The sequence below is a fragment of the Arachis ipaensis genome, chromosome B10 (assembly GCF_059453495.1).
Source record: "Arachis ipaensis isolate K30076 ecotype BB chromosome B10, ASM5945349v1, whole genome shotgun sequence".
In the NCBI taxonomy this organism is placed as follows: Eukaryota; Viridiplantae; Streptophyta; class Magnoliopsida; order Fabales; family Fabaceae; genus Arachis; species Arachis ipaensis.
In genome coordinates, this window is record NC_142435.1 from 144,250,054 (window position 1) to 144,270,974 (window position 20,921).

The 20,921-nt window shown below is 34.7% G+C and overlaps 3 protein-coding genes across 6 annotated transcripts; 2 read left to right on the plus strand and 1 right to left on the minus strand.

Moving 5' to 3' along the window:
• Positions 1-1,782: 1,782 nt before the first annotated feature.
• LOC107623411 (nuclear transcription factor Y subunit A-10) lies at positions 1,783-5,876 on the plus strand. 3 transcript variants are annotated; one of them, XM_016325658.3, is made up of 6 exons: positions 1,783-1,975; positions 2,617-2,884; positions 3,909-4,018; positions 4,106-4,174; positions 4,308-4,448; positions 4,997-5,876. In XM_016325658.3, exons 2-6 carry the CDS (start codon positions 2,650-2,652, stop codon positions 5,417-5,419), a joined length of 978 nt encoding a protein of 325 aa, XP_016181144.1. In that variant the 5' UTR covers positions 1,783-1,975; positions 2,617-2,649; the 3' UTR covers positions 5,420-5,876. The 3 variants fall into 3 exon arrangements, with proteins under 3 accessions (XP_016181144.1, XP_016181143.1, XP_016181145.1); XM_016325657.3 differs by having other exon boundaries at positions 1,876-2,142; XM_016325659.3 differs by lacking the exon at positions 1,783-1,975 and adding an exon at positions 2,324-2,455.
• Positions 5,877-7,566: 1,690 nt separating this feature from the next.
• Positions 7,567-9,725, plus strand: CP33 (chloroplast RNA-binding protein 33). Its single transcript, XM_016326209.3, has 4 exons — positions 7,567-8,298; positions 8,399-8,500; positions 8,960-9,268; positions 9,366-9,725. The coding sequence occupies exons 1-4, from the start codon at positions 7,891-7,893 to the stop codon at positions 9,474-9,476; spliced, it is 930 nt and encodes a 309-aa protein (XP_016181695.1). The 5' UTR covers positions 7,567-7,890; the 3' UTR covers positions 9,477-9,725.
• Positions 9,726-10,123: 398 nt separating this feature from the next.
• Positions 10,124-14,373, minus strand: LOC107623674 (TatD related DNase). Of its 2 annotated transcripts, XM_016326020.3 has the most exons (12): positions 13,443-13,580; positions 13,343-13,363; positions 13,159-13,259; positions 12,817-12,874; positions 12,691-12,734; positions 12,527-12,607; positions 12,176-12,246; positions 11,946-12,056; positions 11,487-11,569; positions 10,993-11,209; positions 10,730-10,813; positions 10,124-10,500 (listed from the first exon to the last, which is right to left on the minus strand). In XM_016326020.3, the coding sequence occupies exons 1-12, from the start codon at positions 13,462-13,464 to the stop codon at positions 10,434-10,436; spliced, it is 960 nt and encodes a 319-aa protein (XP_016181506.1). In that variant the 5' UTR covers positions 13,465-13,580; the 3' UTR covers positions 10,124-10,433. The 2 variants fall into 2 exon arrangements, with proteins under 2 accessions (XP_016181506.1, XP_088341079.1); XM_088484953.1 differs by lacking the exon at positions 13,343-13,363 and having other exon boundaries at positions 13,159-13,275; positions 13,443-14,373.
• Positions 14,374-20,921: the final 6,548 nt, after the last annotated feature.

Here is a 20,921-nt window from a genome sequence, read left to right on the forward strand (position 1 = left end):
AGAAGAAAACACACAAAGAAAAAGGAGGAATGTGTGAAGAAGAAGAAGGAAGACTGCGAAAAAAAGAAAGAACGCGAAGAAGAAGAACGATATAAACGTTCACATTTACCTTAATAAATGAGGAATTAGAACATATATTCACGTTTTCATTAAAGAAACGGATTTTATTGGATTTAGACTAATTTAATTAAATTTGATTGTCAAAAAAACTTAAAATGTATGACAAAAACTATTTTAGGATTGAGTTTTGTGGATATAAATGATTTTATTAAAAAGATAGTCACAATCGTAATAATGTAGATATTCCTAATTAATTTGAATAGATCACCTCTTATAGATGATGGTACATATGCTTGTTTTTTTTTTTTTTTTTTTAAAAAAGGTAGTTAATACTTAATAGTCGAATGACTTAATTTATTATTAATTAAGCCAACTTGCATCCTTTCTTAATTAATTTATTTATAGTACAAAAGAAATACACTTATGTTACTAACTAATTCAGGATTATAATATTTTTGTTTCTATTCTATGGATACCCCTATCCTACTGTCCCGAGCTTTTATACAGACAAATAATAAAACAAATTTCTATCTTAAAATTTACTATCTTGTATGTATCTTTTTATAAATTCATGCATGGTAAAGACATGCATATGGATGATGGATCAGCGCAAGATTTTTGTTTGTTAATAGATAGAACCGTTACCCAGTCAGCAAGTGGAGAAAGAGAGACGTGGTAAATGATGGTACACAATGGAATTATATCATAATATAATTTTTAAAAAAATATAATAAATAAAGAAATATTAAACAATATAGAATAAAAATTTTATACTCTATATGTTATAATATAAAATTTTACAGAAAAAAAAAAAAGAAGAAAAAGAGGGTAAGAAAGTAAAAAAAAAAAAAATGGAAGCAGAAATATTAAAATAAAAAATATTATATATACATAAAAATTAATTATCAAATTAATTATTATATTTAAGTTATTTTTAATATTTTTTTTATTTCAACATATATTTTATATAAAAAATTAATTTGGTAACTATTTTTTAATATATATTTAACATAATTAAAAAAATATTCAAAATAAAGAAATTTATAAAGTAATAAATAGAAGATTAATTTTTATTGATATAATTTTATATTTAATTATTTTTATGTGAAATTAATAATTAAAAATTATTAAATAATAATTTAATCAAATATATAAAATTATCTAATAATTTTTAAGTATCAAATCAATAAAAAAAATAATTGTGTATATCAAACTCTACCATTTTCATATTTATTATGTTTGAGTTCTACAACCTTAATTTAAGATAATTAAACTCTCATTTTAACATACTTTTTAATTTTAGATTTTAAATTGAATATATATAGATTAAGATCTTTTAAATAAAAAGTTGATCAATTGAGAAATTAATTACTCTTAAATTAAAATAATAAGACACATATTTCATAAAAATTACAAAATTAATAATAATTAATATTTTATTTTATGATAAAGTATTAAATTGGTCTTCTACGTTTGAGCGTAATTCTATTTTGGTCCTTAAGATTTAAAGTGTCCTATTTGACCTCACAGTAAGACTATATTGAAATTAAATAAAATTTTTTTAGATTTAAATAGGACAATTTAACATTAAACACTAAAATAGAATTACGTAGACCAAATTAATATTTTATCCTTTATTTTATTATTTTATCAACTTTTTTTACTCTCTCTCTCTCTCTCTATATATATATATATATATATATATATATATATATATATATATTTAAAAAAGAAAAGTGGAGGGGTCCAGGCAATGGTATTGGATGTTGGAGTGTATTTCCATTATCACTTGTACGCTTTTCTGTGCGAGCGTGTGCAGTGTTTCTCTCTTGCTTCTTATTCTTCCGGCATGTTTATGCTTCCAATCTAATGGGCTTTCTTCTTACTCTCCGTTAGATTTCTATTCCACATCTATGTACCTCTCTCTAACCTTTCTCTTCTTCTTCTTCTTAGTCTGAACTGTTTACTGTCTTTGACTCTTTTCTACTCAAATCTATTCTACTTTACCTTTTTGAGTTCCTTTTTATGCTGCTGCTGCTACTGGGTTCTATATATGCATCATGCATGGTTTTCTGCATCTGGGTATTGTGTTTGTATTTGTATTTGTGTTCCGTATGTATATATAGTCCACTCTATATGCTTTTTCTGTTGTCTCCTCACTTGTTTGTTTCTTTCTTTGATTGTAACTCTCTTCTCTCCTCTTGTTTTGTCATCTTCTACTTATTTTCACTCTTTTGTCACCTTTCAAGCATTCAAATCTTCTGCTTTTACTGTTTCTGTATTATTATTATTATTATTATTAGACTGATTAGTTATGGATATTGAAATTCTGGTTTTGATGTGAAGAATATTCTGTTTCCTTCAAACCCTCTTTTGTGATTGTATATGCTCAGGAGTAAGACTAGATAAACACGATAGAAAACTAGAATATGCTTTTAATGCAGTTTATCTATCCCCTTTTGTCTTTTTTTATTTTGGGGGAAAATTGTTATTTCAAAACTTTATGTTGGTTTGTTGTTTCTGATCCTGAGATTCTTATTGTTTGTGTGATCCTAGAAATCATCTTTTGGATCGATTCGAACGGTGTATATGGCGAAGCAAAGTGTTTATCCTAATAAGGAACATGAAGGGATTGTACACAATTCTTCAGGGCCCTGGTGGAGTCTCTTTGGATCTCAATATGGGGAATCTTGTGGCCAAATGAAACCCTTTTCACTGGAGATTCCCAACTATGTTGATCAAATTGCCACCGGCAAGCAATCGGTGAGAGGAGCTGAAAACATATCTGGGAAAGGACATACAACTCAGTTTACCATCTTTCCAGGTATTTCAATTGTGTTCTAAACCAAACTGTGAATAGTTAATTGATAAATGAATATATAAAGCTATGGATAGTTTGGGAAACCAAAGACAAATTAGAGAATATTCTTTTCTATTAAGCCGCGGATGGTTAGAAAGTACTTTGGAGTGCATCTTTTCTAAGGTGACATGGTTAGATAGCTCTGATATGAGGACCTTTTTTTGTTGTTAAGTTAAATTATTTGTTAAGGCATTAGTGAAGCTTCTTGTTATGAATGGCGGGTCACAATTAATGCAAGGAAATGGATTTTTCATTTGAAATCTGAAGACTTTAAGATAGCCTTTCAAGAGGGTTTACTGATATCAAGGTGAAATCGTGTTCTGCTTAGTGACTTGTATTTAAACTGGAGAAAAATTCATTACCTCAAAAGGGATGGTAATCTCTTGAAAAATCTAGTTTGCCCTCATTGCAATATCTTGCCAGGTGGAACGAAAAGGTGTCGTGTACAGATTGGCTGAGCTTTTAAGTGAAATGGCAATGTATCTCTACTAGTTAAAGATGGATCCAGAACATACTAACAAAATTCATAATCTAAGGATATGTTTGGTTAGCGGATAAAAAATAGGTAGAATTTTCCTAGATGAGTTTGATTTGTAAAATTACACATGGAGCTCATCCATGAAAAATTTCACCTCATTTTTACCCTCTAACCGAACATACCTTAGAATAGAGACTTCATCAGTTGGACATATTCTCCAAGAGGCTTTCATTTACATAGTGGCAGAAACAGAGAGAGGATGAAGTTGAACTAGTGAGTAATCATGGACGAAACACTAAAAACTTTTCTCTATAATGATTTCCATAAAGTATGAAGCTGAAATGATCTTCCAGAGTTGAGTAATTGGTTTCTTTATATAATCAGACAAAATCTGATACTCTTTTTCTTTTCTCCCCATTTTGGTGTTTTGAAGCAACAATTTTTTTTGTTCACTTTAGAAAAGAGACTTCAACTTTCATGTGTATAACCATCCAAATGTTTCTTTTTCAGATGATTGTAAAATGCCATGTGGTGCACAAAAGCCTCAAGCAGCCCTATCTCTGCAGTCACCACTTGCTGATACCAACACTAGATTCGAGCTAGGATTCAACCAGCCAATGGTAATAGTTCTCACAAAAACAACCACTTTTATTTATTTATTTTTTGTCGACATGATTTGCTTATGCTTGGTATCTTTCCATTTATAGATCTGTGCAAAATATCCATATATGGATCAAATTTATGGGCTCTTCTCACCTTATGGACCTCAAATTTCGGTTTGTCGTTACTTCAGCGCGCTTCTTAATCTATAAAACCATGCCTTTTCTTTCAGTTTTGATTTCTTGATGCATTGTATGCGAGTCTTTCACTTTCTACTAATACATGTATGCATCACCTGTAATAATCTAGGGACGGATAATGCTGCCACTTAGTATGACATCCGATGATGGACCAATTTATGTGAATGCTAAGCAGTACCATGGAATCATCAGACGCCGGCAGTCCCGTGCCAAAGCTGTACTTGATAACAAATTGACAAAACGTCGCAAGGTAGGTTCCTCACCTCTAATGTCCTCATTGGCATTTAAACTATTTGCAGTGATAGCATGGTGTGAACAAATGAATCAAAAAGTGCTGCATTATCATTTTTAAAGTGCAGGGAAAATATCATGTTATATGGAGCTTAATATAGAGATAATAAGACTAATATTGTAGACATAATAAGGAGGTTTTTATTGATTAACCCAAGTACTTAATAGGATAAAACTGTAAATTAATGCACTAGATTTTAGATATAAAGTTGATGTAGTGCATATTCTAGAAGAGATCATAGAATCTCATTTTAGATGGTTTTGGTATATTTGGGGGGTGGTTTCTAGAAGCTTCAAGTGAAAAGGTAGATTAGATGGAGTGTAACTCAATGTTGGAATTAGAAAATAGGATGATTGATTTGAGATGAAGTACTTATATAATAAGCTGAAATTTATCTAATGAATTTAATTTTATCATTAAGACATTTTCTATTAACTATTCAACATGTGTATTCCTTTGTGAAATTGTATTATGTTTTTTTTTATAGTTATCTTTATGTTTTACAGCCATATATGCATGAATCACGTCATCTCCATGCAATGCGGCGACCAAGAGGATGTGGCGGTCGCTTCTTGAACACGAAGAATTCCGATGATCAAAATGATAAAAGTGGAAACAAAGTGATCAAAGCTCTTGGCGAACAGTTGCAATCTTGTGGCTCTCAGAGTTCTGAAGTGCTGCAATCTGAGGTTGGAACTCTGAATTCTTCAAAAGAGACTAATGGAAGCAGTCCGAATATTTCCGGGTCAGAGGTGACTAGCATGTATTCACGCGGAGGTCTCGATAGTTTTGCTATCAGTCATCTTGGTTCTGCCGTCACTGTCCACTCTCTAGCGGACATGATAGACGGCGGGCGGGGCATGAATATGATCATGCCCCCCAAATGGGTTGCAGCAGTTGGTGGCAATTGCTGCAACCTTAATGCTTGACTACCGGCAAGGACACGTGGGCTTGGTGCAATGTTGTACCAAACCCCTTCCTTGCTGCGGCCAGATGAAGAAGCTATGTTCCAGTTTCATGTTGACTGTGACAAGTTTCGTACAGCGGCTCGTCCCAATTGTCTGGTCGAAGGCAATCCATCCTTGGCTCAAATTATACCTATGGTTACTGTCTTTGTCTATCTGCAAGGACTGTCTTGGCATGGCGGCATGGCGCGTTGCCAGTGCTAATGGCTTGACATCCTGAGACGGAAGACAATGGTGATATCTTTGGCTCTGTACTAAAAATAAAAGTGTGAATTTTCTAGTTTCATGTGTGGTTTTAATCATGTGTTTATTATGGATATCCGACTTTGTGGTGCATACTTTGTCATGTGAGTGATCTTTGTTATTGAAATAAATCATTGGTCTGGATTTCCTCTATTGACCAAATGTTGAATGTTGATCATCTTTAGCATTTGGAAAATATTTAGTATAGGAAACAATAGCTGGTATTAGGGGTGCACAGACCCGACCCGATCCCGAACACTTTAAAGGCTATTAGGCTAATTTGGTGTGATTTCATCGGGTTTAGGGTCGGGTAAGGGTCTTAAAAATAGACCCGGTCATTATTTCGGGTTGGGTCGGGTCCGGGCCATAGCTCGGGTCACCCAAAGTCGGCCCAGTGGCCCAGTCATCATATACAATTAATATTTTGTGTTATTAGTGATGAATCATGACTATTCTTATGTGGAATTTAAGTATTGTAAATCTTAATATTTTGTTTTATTAGTCATTATAAGACTATAAGTTAATGTTTTATGTTTAGAATGCATTAGTCTTTAGACTAATGCATAATATTGTGTTATTTGTATTGATTTAAATATTTGGTATTATTAGACAATATTAGTATTGATTGTGGTTTTGCTTTAATTTTAAAGAAGGGTTGGTTCTTGTTATATTTTTCTAAGTGAATTTTACCATGTTAAATAATGGTTGGAGTCTTTGAAATTTGAATATTTTTACATGCTAGCTTACAAGAAGGTATCAACGTAATGTAATATTAACGGCCTGATTTTCACCCGGTATAATTGTGGCCCGAAAGTGTATTGGTTTCATCAGGTCTAGGGTTGGATTCGAGTATAATAAATAAACCCGGTGTATATTTCGGGTCGGGTCTGGGTCACATCAAACCCGGCTTCACCCGACCCATGTGCACCCCTAGCTGGTATCTACAACAATAGAACAGATGAATATCAAGAATTCTTATGAACCCCGTATGGATCCTAGTGACATGTTAGATAGTAGGGAAAAACCGTAAAAGAGCCATTGTTAAAGCTCGTTCATGTGATCCCACTTCCAATTGCATCGCCAAGAGACTCTAGCAAATGCATCATCTACAAACACAGTTAACATCTTATCAGAATAAAATAAATATTCTAATTGACCTAAAAATGATTCTAATTTCTACTTTATCATAAGTAAGGTTATGCTTTTACTAAAAAAAGAAACATTTCTCCAAGTACTTGGATCAATCGAAAGTTCGATTCTATTTGAAGTGTTCATTTTCAAATCCATGCATAAAGAGGAAATTGGACAGATTTAGGATTATTAGATTAGGTTTTGATTGAGCCGAACAAATTTCGAGTTGATTAGGAGGAATTCACAAATTTAATTAATTAAAATAAACTGTAATATAGAATATTATTCTAATAAACAATTAATTACATTAAATATATCCACTCTCAGGTTGGACAGTAAAAATCGAAAAAGGACAATCACTCATTTAACATAATCGTAAATAGTAACATAATTCTTGAACTAACTAGACAATAAGCAGATAAACGAAAAAGTAGCTAGTTACATATATTTGATTATGGAAGAATTGTTTTTTTAGCTCATTTTACGTGTACACTAAAAATTAATTATTAAATTAGTTATTAATATAAAATATATATTAAAAAATAAAATTCACATTAGAAATGAGTTTAACAACAAATACATTTATATTTTATGCACAAAATTATAGCATTTTTTATTTGAATTTTCTTTTTAAGATGTATTTTTACTAATAGAAACTCATTGCAAAGAGACGCTAGTGTTTTATTTTTTTTGGGTAACACTTTCTCTTATAATCAATTTGTTTCTGAAAAATTATTATAAAAATTGACACGATGATTCCTTATTTCATATTTGATTTTAGTTAGATTAAAAAAATTGTTAAAAATTTCCTAGTATCATTATCGGCAATTATTAAGAATACTAAAAGAAAGATTTTATAGAAAACAATAAAAAATTTTAAGCTTGTCAATGTTGTTAAATGCATAAACAGTTGGATACGATCCCAACCGGAAGTAACCAAAACCTTATCCTCCTCACTCATTGACTCACTAACTTCTTCAATGGTTGTCTTGTTCGTTATCTCTAACTCCCAAACTCAATTCAATCGCCAGCTCTGAAGTCTATCCCTTCTCCCTCTCGCTATGGCTGCTGCTACAGCTTCTGTTTCCTCTTCTTCTTCTATCTGCAACAGAATCTACAACCCCACCTTCACCCACACTTCCATTTCACTCACCACCAACTTCCCTCAGAGACCCATCTCCTACAAACCCCTCACCTTCAACCTCAAGCCCCAAAGTTTCAATCTTTTCCCTCTCCCTCTTCACCCTTCCTCCGCTGCATTCGACGGATTCGAAGCCTCTCAAGAACAAGAACAAGAACAAGAACCACAACCAGAAGAGACCTCTGAAACACCCCAACAACAAGAAGAGCAAAGGGTTTCAGATTCCAACGACTCTGGGAGGCTCTATGTTGGAAACTTGCCATATTCAATGACCTCCAACGAATTGTCCGAGCTCTTTGGAGAAGCTGGCACTGTTGTGTCTGTTGAGGTTTTTCTACTTTTCTATTTTTCCTTTAATTCTATTTCACATACTTCTGTTTATCCATACATAGCAAGCTAATATTGTTTTGTTTGATTGGATTCTATAGGTTGTGTACGATCGTGTCACGGATAGAAGTAGAGGATTTGCATTTGTTACAATGGGGAGTGTTGGAGATGCTCAAGAAGCAATTCGAATGTTTGATGGCTCGGTAAGTATATAGAATATAATTTAGTCCAGAGGATGAAGAAATTCTAGTCAATTATGATCATCAATAATGTTTCTCATGGAGAGTGCTCTTTCATTTTGCTACCATTGATATTAATATGATTATTGATTGTTAATCTCTATCTATCTATTAATACAATATGGCAAATGGCAACAGATGATTATATAGGATTCCTCTTTGGTTGCTCTAGTGTTCTAGGAGATATCTTGTGGGAAACCATTCATTTTCAATGATTTTAAAATAACTTCAAGGTTCAAAACATTATAAATGAAAATAAGTAGTTGTGCATGTTCCTGAATGTGCTCCAAGAGTATGCAAGTATTTCTTAGTACAACTACTTGCCCATCAAGGACTTGATGAAACTAAGCTTTTTAATCTTATCTGTATGATTGATTGTTGGTTGTATCAACACTAATGTTCATGACCCATGATGGTGACCAGCAAGTTGGCGGTAGGACCGTTAAGGTAAACTTCCCGGAAGTGCCCAAGGGAGGTGAAAGGTTGGTAATGGGGCCGAAAATTCGGAACAACTCCAGAGGCTTTGTAGACAGCCCTCACAAGCTCTATGCTGGAAACCTTGGTTGGAGACTGACTTCAGAGGGTCTTAGAGATGCCTTCGCTGAGCAGCCAGGCTTATTGAGTGCCAAGGTCATCTATGAGAGAGACTCCGGAAGATCACGAGGTTTTGGATTCGTTACTTTTCAAACTGCAGAGGATGTAGAGGCTGCTTTGAATGCTATGAACGGTGTGGTAAGAACAAATTCGGCACATTAGTTCTTCAACTTCAAGTTCATATTATATCTTAATCTGGCTGTATTAACCAACTTTCTTTTTGTACTGTGTTCAGGAGATTGAAGGTCGACCTTTAAGGTTGAATTTGGCTGCAGAGAGAGCACCTTCATCTCCTCCAAGAAGTAATGTTGATAGCTCAGAGTTGTATTCTAGTGCCAGTACATGAGCAATATGGTTAATCAAATTTTGGCCCCTAAATGCATATCATATGGTCTTTTCTCTGAGGTTCCTCCTGCCAAGTGCGAGTCAAATTGGTATCCACCAACTAAACCTTCAGGCAGTGTGTGAGATGTATCAATTATTGAACAAATATTGAACATTTTTAGTGTTGATTGCTAATTATATAGGTTTTGTATTTTACTAAAGACACGTGCTGAGGTTGATCAAGTAATAATCAAGTAAGGATTTATATAAAGTGCTTTCCTTCGTGAAAAATCACATTAATTTTAATCAATCGAACCGTTTCACAACACAGCTTCTATGCAATGCTAGTCTGTCTGAGGCAAAAGCATTTTCAGAAGTCAATTATTAGTTTGACCAAAACCTAAATCGTTTCCAAGTCAGTAAATATTTTAATTATAATTATGCCATCACCCAAGTTGATAAATCTGACCAATTAATTAAACCCATTTCTAGCAATTTTATGATTAACATTGTCACTGATAAATATTTGTTTGGTAGAGCTACATAAACGTTTGGTAAAATTGTGTTATTTAAGTCATGCCAATGCATTAACTTTTTAGATGCAGGCACGAATAGGTTCATTGCATTTCATTTAACTCTAGTAATTTCTATTGAAAACCTTGCAAAAAGTTTCTGAATATCATTTCTCAACAGAATAACCCTCAACACAATACTTTAAGATCAATTTCTACCATTGTAAACAACAGGTTTGTAAATACACAATGAGTATGAAAATAGAGTCTTTCGGTTTGTTGCTGTATAAAATCATTCTAGTTTACAGTAGCAGGTTCGTTAACATAGAATGCAATGATCTGTCACACTAAGGAAACTGCCATCTGGAAAACACGTTATGATATGTCGCTTCCCACACTGATTCCCAGCTTTCTCAACACAATGAGGAATTGGACGGCCAAACAGCTCCGAAGAAGCAGATGAGTCTTTATGAAGAATTAGCGCCAGCAAGAAGAGCATCAGCTGCAGAATCCAAGTCTTGAGGGAAGAAAACCCTGCACAGAATTTTTTTAGCACCCCTGACTAGAAAGGGAAATAAATGGAATTGAATTACGATTCTTTTAATTTAAGTTTGTGACAGGTTGCATCCCTGAGCAAACTATTGGTTGTCTCACAAGGAGCTGCACTGGGTTCAATTCCCAACCAAGACTGGGATGTGGTATAAGAACCCTTGATGTGTGTGCATGAGGAGTATATTTAAGTTCCAGGACAAATTGCAAATACCTGCAAGTATTGTGGTACAATGTTTTGCTGAGACTACCGACATCATTGATGCCTTTGCAGCCTGCAACCACCTCAAGAACTTGCCTGAAATATTGCAGTCATGTTATCCGAGTAAGAGGTATTAAAATTCATTCAGACATAAATCTAGAAGAAAATGAATAGAACATGTCCTAGGTTTAAAAATAAGCAATCACAATGATATAAGACTGTTAATAGAGAAAAAAATAGACAAAACACAACATAAGCTCTGGCTCCTAGCTTACCTAACTAAACAGGGTTCATTGCGGCCTTTGACAATGCACTCTTGATCATATTTCTCTTTCTTCTTTGAAGGCCATGTAGATTTAACAAAACTAATTCCAGCATGAGTATTCTTGATTTCACAGTACGGTGAGTCTGTCTCAATCATCATTTTCTCAACAGGAATATCCCTCACAACATCAAGGTTCTCAGTTGTCTTGAGAGAGCACCCATTTATGCCTGTTAAAGTGCCAAACAAAAGAAATAGATATTGAATCAAACCAAGAGCAAGAAGGGAAACACGCCATTCATATCTTCTACTTTTTAGATAAAAAGTTATGAGAAAACACAGCTTTCCCAAAGTACATATATCATTTTTACCCCGAAGAGCTTGTAATCGGCACCGAAAAATTAGTTGTGGTTATATTTACAGACAGGTAACATTTAAATTAGACATACCTAGGTCTAGGTGACTTCAAATGGTTAACAAGTATAATAAAGCTCAACTATGGATTACCTATGTACATGTTATCAAAGGAAAGAAGCTTATTGCAATCATCCGTGCTACCAGTAAAAGAATGTGCAACTCCAGCAGTGAACCTGACATATAAGCAGAGATTATAAGTCCTTTTCATATATCATAGTGATTACAGTACACCATCATGTGCAAGGAATAAGCCAAAATGAACCATATGAGAGTCCTTTTCATATATTCATAGTGATTATATGTATAGTCAAGGCCTCATCCTTCAAATGAGAGCTTGAGGGTTTGAAATGAAGCATAAGTATCTCCAAGCAACCACACCCTATGTAATTTCCAAAGCAGAAACAACATAGCCAAGGATGGCAACAACAGTTTTTAATCCTTAAAACTAATTTCTCAAACCAGATAGAATCATAAACCAAACAAAGCAGATATTAAAGCAGCCCTATATGAATATTAATAATTTCAAAATATGAGGTCCAACAACCGCACCTGTACTTATTTTTCTCAACAATTTCACAGAAGTCTGCAGCAGCTGCTCGCATGTGTAAAAACATAGGTAGTTTTGTGATATGTGCTAATTCAAACTGCTTTTCGAAATACCTTGCTTTCACCCAAAAAAATTCACATAATCAAACATATTAGGGAAACAAGTACAAGAAAAGGGGGAAAAGAGATCTTATGTGACATGTTTTAAGAATGGATATGTTGCAAATGCATACTTCTTTTGAATCTCTGCAGGGCAAAAATGAAGTCTATCATAGTCCAACCCACATTCTCCAACTGCCACGACCTACCATGTGAAGAAGAGAAAGCAGAGTGTATAACTATTATTTCCAAATGGTTACTTGGGCAGGATTTTTTTTTACTTTCTGAACTAGAGCAAAATTTCAGCCACCATATGGAATAACAACATACAAGATGAAAACGTTTTGGGGGTAACATTTATTAGAAATGAGGCAACTACTATTTTACCTTAAATACTAAATACCAACTACCTAATGAATAAGTCACTTAAGATTCAAAGCCACGCAGGTTAGCATTCAGAAATAACCAGTTAAACTTAAGAATACCTTTCCTTTTTGAATTCCCTCTTTAGCTAGCGACACAAGAGCCTGGAAATGATTTTCTGGATCTCCACTCTCCTCGAATTCCTGAACCAATACACTAATGATGGTTATATACACTTCAATCTAAACTACTTCTCCAAAGAAGAGCTTCCACAGAGAAAAGCAACCTTGCAACGTGTCGGATGCACACCGACTGTGCAGAACAGTCGTCCTATGACACACAAAACACAACAAAATTATCCACATTTGGCATCCGAGATTCATAAAGAGAAAATGATGGTAATGTAACAAACCATCAGTTTCAGCAATTGCAAGTGCTTCCCTCGATTCCTCGAAGGATCCACCGGTTACCTGCAACACAAAAAGCAAGTCCTTCTAACCGTGAAAGTTCCAATAATTTTATTCACAAATCACAATGAAATTGAAGCTTGTGCTCTGATTGAGGGCAAATTTTGTAATTTTCCCCAGAAGTCAGCTATTTTAACATCAGAATTTTCACATTTTATGGCAGTTGATGAAGTAATAGATAATTGAAGTTGGAGTAGACACTATAGGCATCAAAGCATTCTTGAGAAATGGAAAAGTAGCATGTAAAAATTGAGAGAGAGAGAGAGAGAGAATATGAGAGGAAATACAATGATGCGGTCGACGCCTGCAGCCCAAGCTCTGGAGAGAACCGTAGATAAATCTGCAAGGTGGCATTGCTTGCCGTTGTAGATTCCCTTAAACATGCCATCTGTGTGTTTGAGACACTTAGAATTGGAGATAGATAGATAGATACATAAAAATGCCGAACAATTGTTTGATGAAATGCCTAACCTGTGAAGTTGACGGCTATATCTGCGCATAACACACACAGTGCGAGTTCATTAGTTCAAGTTCGAAGAAACTGAATAGACCTAATGAAATCATTATTTACCTATCATTCGAATGCCGGCCATGCCTCCCTCGGCTTTCAGCTCACTCGCTCCTCTACACCACTGTCAGGACCACACACGCGCCGTCTTCATATTATTCTGCATCAAATTGTCTCTTTTTTTTTTTGGGTCAAGAAATTGTTTCCTTTTTCTTTAATGGCTCAGGCCCTTCTAAGACAAAAACAACACTAAGGCCTGCTGGACCAAAAACAAAACTTAGGCCCAGAAATTCTGGATTAATAAGTGCTTAAGTTGACTGCTTAACCAAAAACAAAACTTAGGGGCCACAACACACGGTTTCTTCCTCAAGGAAACGTTAACTAAGCTGATATGCTCAACAATCAACAAGACTCGTGGAGTCAATATTCAGAAGATGAAAAAAAAATTGAATTTGGCCTAAAATAGGCCACGAGAGAAGAAGTGGAGAAATGAATCGATGTTGGAAAAAGCAAAGAGAAATAATTTTACAAGAATAAAAAAGGGCAGATTTATTATGTTGAACTGGTTTTAGATGAAGAAAAAGAAGAAGAATCAAAGGCAAGCAATCAACTCAACAATAATTTGAAGATATGGAAAGAAATCTTGAGCATAAGGATGCAGTATAATCTGAAAATCAAAAGAAAGAAAGATGAAAGTGGAGGAAGGAACATCATAGAGTTCAGCTGGGAAGAAGACCATGAATCAAGAAACAGCAAAAGAAACAAGAACCATATTGTTCAGGAAGGAAGCAGCAGACTCAGGACAGAATAAGAAATAGCAACTACGGCTAAGGAGGTGGGCCTAATCATGCCCCCACCTCAGCCATGATTATTCTAAGTTGGAACTGTCGCGGTGTGGCGGCGGCCGCGACAGCTTTCGAATTGAAAAACCTGTGCAGTAAACACAGGCCGCCATAGTATACCTTATGGAAACTAGAGCTAAGGAGGAAAAATTAAGAAAAATAGCAAGAAAGCTTTAATTTAAAAATGTCTTTTATGTAAAACTCTGAGACTTGTCCGGAGGTCTATGTTTGTTATGGAATGAAAAAAGTTAATATTTCTGTTTATTTATGGTGTCAAAATTTTATTTTTGCAGATATAAAGAGTAATAATTATCTTGATTGGAAGTGTTGTTTTGTTTACGGCAATCCAATTTTTAAGCATAGAAGAAGAACTTGGCAAGTATTAGGTGAATCAAAAAACATGGTAGATGAGCCGAGTTGTTTCATTGGGGACTTCAATGACATTCTCAATCAAGATGAAAAAGTTAGAAAACACCTGAAGCTGCCAATCCAAATAGAGGAATTCAGAGACTTGGTGAACAAAAACAACCTCATGGATTTGGAGCTAAAAGGGAGCAAATTCACTTGGTTCAGCAACCCAAGAGACGGTGTCGTAACAAGAGAAAGGATAGACAGCGCATTGGTTAATTGGAAGTGGAAACAAATGTTTAATCATGCTAGACTCACAGCTCTACCAGCCATTTCATCGGATCACTGCCTCCTTATTCTTGACATGAGGCTGAACAAAAAAATTTCAAAACTCTTCAGATATGAATCCTATTGGGATGACAGAGAAGATTGCAAGGAAGTAATCAAGAAAGGATGGATTGGAGGAAACAACAATGGAGATGATTGGAAAAATTTGATAAAAAAAAACAAAGAATTACATCAAGGTCTTTAAGGAGTGGAATAGGACTAACTTCAGAATGGTAGATAAAGAGATCGCATGGTGACAATCCAAGATTCAGTCACTTCAAAATTTTCCTCACAACCCACATCAGCAAATTCTTATCAAAGAGGCAAAGGAAAAAATCAAAAAGTTATGGAGTCAAGAAGAAAAATATTGAGCTCAAAGGGCTAGAATCAAATGGCTCAATTGAGGTGATCAAAATATGGCATTCTTTCATGCTTCTACCTTACAAAGGAGGGACAGGAAATGAATTGATAGGCTACGAAACAATGAAGAAAATTGGGTTCACAAACAAGAAGATATTTTGAGGTTAATAGAAGAGTATTACATGAGGTTATTCACATCAAAAAGAAGTACCAACCTGCAGGATTGTATTAAGAATATTTCCAAGAGAGTGACTGAGTCTATAAACAATGATCTCTTAAATAAAGTAACAGAAGAGGAAATAAAACAAGCAGTTTTTAGTATGGATGGTACAAGAGCTCCTGGACCTGATGGTCTTAGTGGTCAGTTCTACCAGAAGTACTGAAGTACTATTCAAAAAGATGTTTGTGCAGTGGTTAAATTTTCTTTGAAAAGGTTTACATTCCCAAGGAGTTAAATGAAACACAAGTTGTACTTATCCCAAAAATTATGATAGGATGGAATGGACGTTTATTGAAGAAGTGCTCAAGGCATTAGGATTCCACCAAAAATGGGTTAAGCTTACCATGAAGTGCATCAAAAGTGTGACATACAGGTTCAAAACTAATGGAATTCTAACTAGACAGATAACCCCGTAGAGAGGTCTTAGACAGGGAGATCCTCTTTCACCTTATCTCTTTATCATTGCTGCAGAAGTTTTTACTATTCTAATGTATAAAGCGCTTAATAGTAATCTGATATCTGGGGTCAAATTAGCCCTAAATGCTCCTATCATTACACATTTATTATTTGCTAATGATTGCATCATTTTTTCAAGAGCTAAATAGGAGGAAGTGTATCAGCTAGTCCAAATACTCAATGTGTACACCTCAGCTTCTAGTCAAGTGATCAACTTGGAAAAATCTGGAATTACCTTTGGTAATCAGATCCTAATCCAAACCAGAGACAACATAGAGGAGATCCTCAATATTTCAACTTGGGACAAACCGGAAAAGTACTTAGGGTTACCAACACAATGAAAAAGATAAAAAAAACAAGTCTTTAGATTGGATAATGGAGAAGGTGGATGGAAAAATTGAAGGGTGGAAAGAGAATCTCTTGAATCAAGCCGGGAAGAAAGTGCTCATCAAGGCTGTTATTCAAGCGATACCAACATACGCCTTGAGTATATTAAAGTTTCCTAAATCATTCTGCAAAAAATTAAGTGCAAAAGTGGCTAAATTCTGGTGGAGAGGTCAAGGAAAGGAAAAAGGAATACACTGAAGGGCTTCGACAAAGCTTTGCACGAGTAAAAAAGAAGGAGGATTAGGATTCAAGGACTTCCATCACCAAAACACAGCACAACTGGCTAAGCAAGTATGGAAAATTATCAAAAATCCAGAAGCTTGTTTGGGTGAGAATTCTGAAAGCCTTATACTTCCCTAACTGTGAGTTTTGGGAAGCTCAAACTCATCAAAGAGGGTCTTGGATATGGAATAGCATTCTACAGGGGAGAAATTTGTTAAAGAGCAAAGCTAAATGGAACATAGGCCAAGGCAAAAGAGTAAAAGTGTGGAAGGATAACTGCATATATGGCTTGAATCAACCGCTCGACAAAGAAAACAATGAAGACTTAAGAGTGGAGGATTTGATCTCAAGTTCAAAAGAGTGAGACCAAGCAAAAATTAAAAATTTCTTTCCCTCAGTCATAGCCGAAAAAATTATCAGAACTCCAATAAGCATAATAGCAAGAGAAGACAATTTGATTTGGCCGTGCTGACAAGATGGCAACTACACTGTTAAAACTGGATATCATATAGCAAAAAAAGTAGAAGAGGAAAAATACTCCAAGGACAACCCTCAACAAGTACACCTTTAGAGGATCTTTGGCTAGAAATTTGGAATATGAGAACTCCCCAAAAGATAAAGATGTTCCTATGGCGGACAATCCACAATATCCTCCGGATAAAAGCCAATTTGATTAAGAAAAAGATAACTAACAGTAATCTATGTCCGATTTGTCTGCAGGCATAGGAGACTACCGAACATGCTCTACTTCTATGTGAATGGACAAGAGCAGTATGGTTTGGCTCGCAAGCTCAATGTACACCCACAAAGGAAAGCGTAAGCTCAGTCGGGATGTAGTTACAAAAAATGTTCAGAAAATGCAACCAAGGAGGCAGAACAGGAGCAAATAAAATGTGCAGTCGAATTGGTATCACAATGTGGGCAATTTGAAAAACAAGAAATGAAAAAAATTTTCATGACACAGAGCCTAATCCAAAGTCTACTATCAACTATGCAAAAAATCTTGAACTAGAATATTTCAAGGCAACACAAAAGGAACATAATAGCACCAAAGAATCAAATAAGAGAAGGACGGTACCTATAATCTGGAGAGCCCCTCCTCAAAATTGGCTCAAATTAAATACGGATGCAGCCTTCTCCAATGACACCAAATCAGGAAGTGTAGCAGAAGTGATTAGAGATTGCAATGGAGCCCTCATGGGAAGGACAACTTCAAAAATTCAAACGAACTCCAGCATCCTTGCAGAAGCAACTGCCATAAGAGAAGCAATCATTTTAATAGAAAATCTCAAAATTGAGAATGCAACCATTGAATCCGACTGCTTTCAACTAATTCAAGCAATCAAAGAAGAAAAAATATTTTGGGAAGTAGAAGTAGAACCAATAATTCAAGACATTAAAGCTATTCAGAAGAGACTCACAAACTGTGGTTTTTCTTGAATTTCTTGAGAAGGGAACATGCTAGCTCACTGATGAATTGGGTTTCTTGATGGTTTATAATTCACAAATGAATTCTCGTTGCAAGTATAGTTTCTAACCCAATCAATAATCCTTTCATACAAAAATTTGTTTGTCACAAGTACAAACCCCTAAAATCTATAAACTGAAGTATTTAAACCTCGGGTCGTTCTCCCTAGGATTTGCAATAAAGTGTCTTGTTATTGGTTATGAGGTATGTTTTGGGGTTTTTAGGATAAGAGACATGAAATGTAAATGGCAATAAAAATAAACTAACAACTAAAAAGGTCTTGGCAAAGGTTGGTGGTCAAGGATCTCTATCCTTATCACTAACCACAATATGAGAATTGGCAAGGATCAATCCCACTAAGTCATCCCCTAACTAATAGTAGAGGAAAGTCAAGTGAGCTATATCAATCCAAGTCCAATAGTCCTAGTTCTCCACCAAATCAATTAGTGAGATCTAGAGTTAATGGCTCCCAATCGTCAATCACTTGGACATTAGCAACTCAAGAGTTCCTAAGTTACCTTCCCAAGCCAAGAGCATAAAATTCTACTCTAAAATCCAACCAAGCATTTGATCAAACACTTGGAAGGCATAAAAGAAAAGCATAGTAAAATTGCAAGGAAAGTAAATCTACACTACTCAATTGCAAGGAATTAAACAACAACAAATCAAATGAACAATAAAGGAACATGAAAACATAAATTGCATTAAAAGGAAAAGGAAAGAACAAAAGTGCATCAACATAAAAGTAGAGAATTACAAGAATTAAATGCTAAACTAGAGAGAAGAGATATAGAAGAAGAAGAACTACAAAAGGAAAAGTAAATCAAAGCATGAAATTGACCTAGATTTAAGAATTCCTAATCTAGATCTAACTTACTCCTAATTATAGAGAGAAGAGAGAGCTTCTCTCTCTAGAAACTAACTAAAGTATGATAAAACTAAAATAAAACTCACTAACTAACTAGATGTCTCATCCCTCTTCAATCCTTGGGTTAAATAGCATCAGAAATGAGTTGGATTGGGCCCAAAATGCCTTAGAATTCGCTGGCCACGAGTTGCATTAAGTGAATCATGTGCAACCATCAGTGTGTACATGTACCATGTGCGTGCGCACCCTTAAACGCAATGCAACTATGACAAATTTTATATCATTTCAAAGCTCTAGATGTTAGCTTTCCAACGCAACTGAAACCGCATCATTTGGACCTCTGTAGCTCAAGTTATGGTCAATTTAGTGCAAAGAGGTCGGCTTGACAGCTTTTGCGATTCCTTCATTTCTTCATGAGTTCTCCATTTTTACATGCTTTTCCTTCATTCCCTTGATCCAATCTTTGCCTCCTAAATCTGAAATCACTTAACAAACATATCAAGGAATCTAATGGAATCAAGGTGAATTAAATTTAGCTATTTTAAGACCTAAAAAGCATGTTTTCACTCTTAAGCACAATTAAAGGAGAATTTACAAAACCATGCTATTTCATTGTATAAATGTGGGAAAAGATGATAAAATCCTCTAAATTCAACACAAGATAAACCCTCCAAATGGGGCTTATCAACCTCCCCACACTTAAACCAAGCATGTCCTCATGCTTAAACCAAGAAGGATAAGAGAAGGGGTATGGACATTTATTCAATGCAAATAACCTAAATGCATCTATCTATATGAATGCAACTAAATGCAAAATGATTCTACCTACTTGGTTAAAAATAAATCAATCCTCCAAGACATATATGCACAAGTAGGGCCAAGATCATATAACGATTCATGAATCCTACCAATTCAAATATAAAAATGAAGTTCAAGTGGACTTGCAAGAAGAACGCTCATGAAAGCCGGGAATCAAGGAATTGAGCATCGAACCCTCACCGGAAGTGTTTGCACTCTAGTCGCTCAAGTGTATAGGGTCGATTCTCTCAATTATCTCCTAATCATGCTTTCCAAGATTTGTTTTTCATCTAACAAAACATTTATTTCATGCATGCATACAAGTATTATGAGGCCTTTTCATCGGTTGTAATGGGACTAGGGTCAAGGTAAGGATGCATATTTGGTCAAGTGGACTTGAAATTTGAATCTTTGATTACCTTAGACTTCCCACCTAACCTATATAGCAACCTATACAATTCTAAACAAACCTAACTACCCATTCTTCACTTTTTCACATACTCGTGCATTTTTTTTCTTGATCACAACACATATGCATTGATTTTATTGAGCTTCACTTGGGACATTTTGTCCCCTTTTTATTACTTTTCTTTTCTTTTTCTTTTTTTCTATTTTTTTTCTTTTTTTTTTATATCTACGTATATTTTTTCTTTCTTTTTATTTTCACATTTTTTTCTTTTTTGCAATAAAATATGTACAAAAGCATCAATGCATATGGTTTTACATTTAATTAACACATGAGCATGTACCCAATTCCCAATAGTACCAACAAAAACACAAAACTACCCTTTTCTCAACCAATGTCCCAAGTTTCCCACATTTGAATGATACACACATACTAGCCTAAGCCAATCAAAGATCTAAATTAAAGACATTTATTATTTTTCGCTTTAAGGCTTATAATGTGCTAAAATTATGAACAAGTGGGTTAATCATAGGCTCAAATTGGCTAACAAGGGAAGATAAAAGGTAAATCTATTTGGGTAAGTGAGCTAAATGAAACGATGGCCTCAATCATATAAATGCATGAATACACAAAATAATGGACATAAAGAATCAAACAAATCAAAGATCACAATCATAGAAAGAGAATAATACACATAAGAAGGAAAATAAGTGGTTATAAGATGTAACCACGTCATTAGACTCAAATCTCACAAGCTTGTGTTCTTAGCTCAAAAACCATGTTCCAAAATAAATTCTTTCAAGCAAGTTCAACAAAAATATTTTCAAATTGGTAGGTTGC

What these genes read in the sequence shown, in the direction of transcription:
- LOC107623674 (XM_016326020.3), bottom strand. Translation starts at nt 13,464, where the DNA reads ATGGCCGGCATTCGAATGATAG. An exon ending in GGCCGGCATTCGAATGATAG is followed by an intron (nt 13,364 to 13,442) that starts GTAAATAATGAT and finishes TGTTATGCGCAG; the next exon opens with ATATAGCCGTCAACTTCACA. An exon ending in AATGAACCCTGTTTAGTTAG is followed by an intron (nt 10,814 to 10,992) that starts GTAAGCTAGGAG and finishes GCAATATTTCAG; the next exon opens with GCAAGTTCTTGAGGTGGTTG.
- LOC107623411 (XM_016325657.3), top strand. Translation starts at nt 2,086, where the DNA reads ATGCTGCTGCTGCTACTGGGTTCTATATATGCATCATGCATGGTTTTC. An exon ending in CTTATGGACCTCAAATTTCG is followed by an intron (nt 4,175 to 4,307) that starts GTTTGTCGTTAC and finishes GTAATAATCTAG; the next exon opens with GGACGGATAATGCTGCCACT. An exon ending in AATTGACAAAACGTCGCAAG is followed by an intron (nt 4,449 to 4,996) that starts GTAGGTTCCTCA and finishes TATGTTTTACAG; the next exon opens with CCATATATGCATGAATCACG.
- CP33 (XM_016326209.3), top strand. Translation starts at nt 7,891, where the DNA reads ATGGCTGCTGCTACAGCTTCTGTTTCCTCTTCTTCTTCTATCTGCAAC. An exon ending in GCACTGTTGTGTCTGTTGAG is followed by an intron (nt 8,299 to 8,398) that starts GTTTTTCTACTT and finishes TGGATTCTATAG; the next exon opens with GTTGTGTACGATCGTGTCAC. An exon ending in TGAATGCTATGAACGGTGTG is followed by an intron (nt 9,269 to 9,365) that starts GTAAGAACAAAT and finishes TACTGTGTTCAG; the next exon opens with GAGATTGAAGGTCGACCTTT.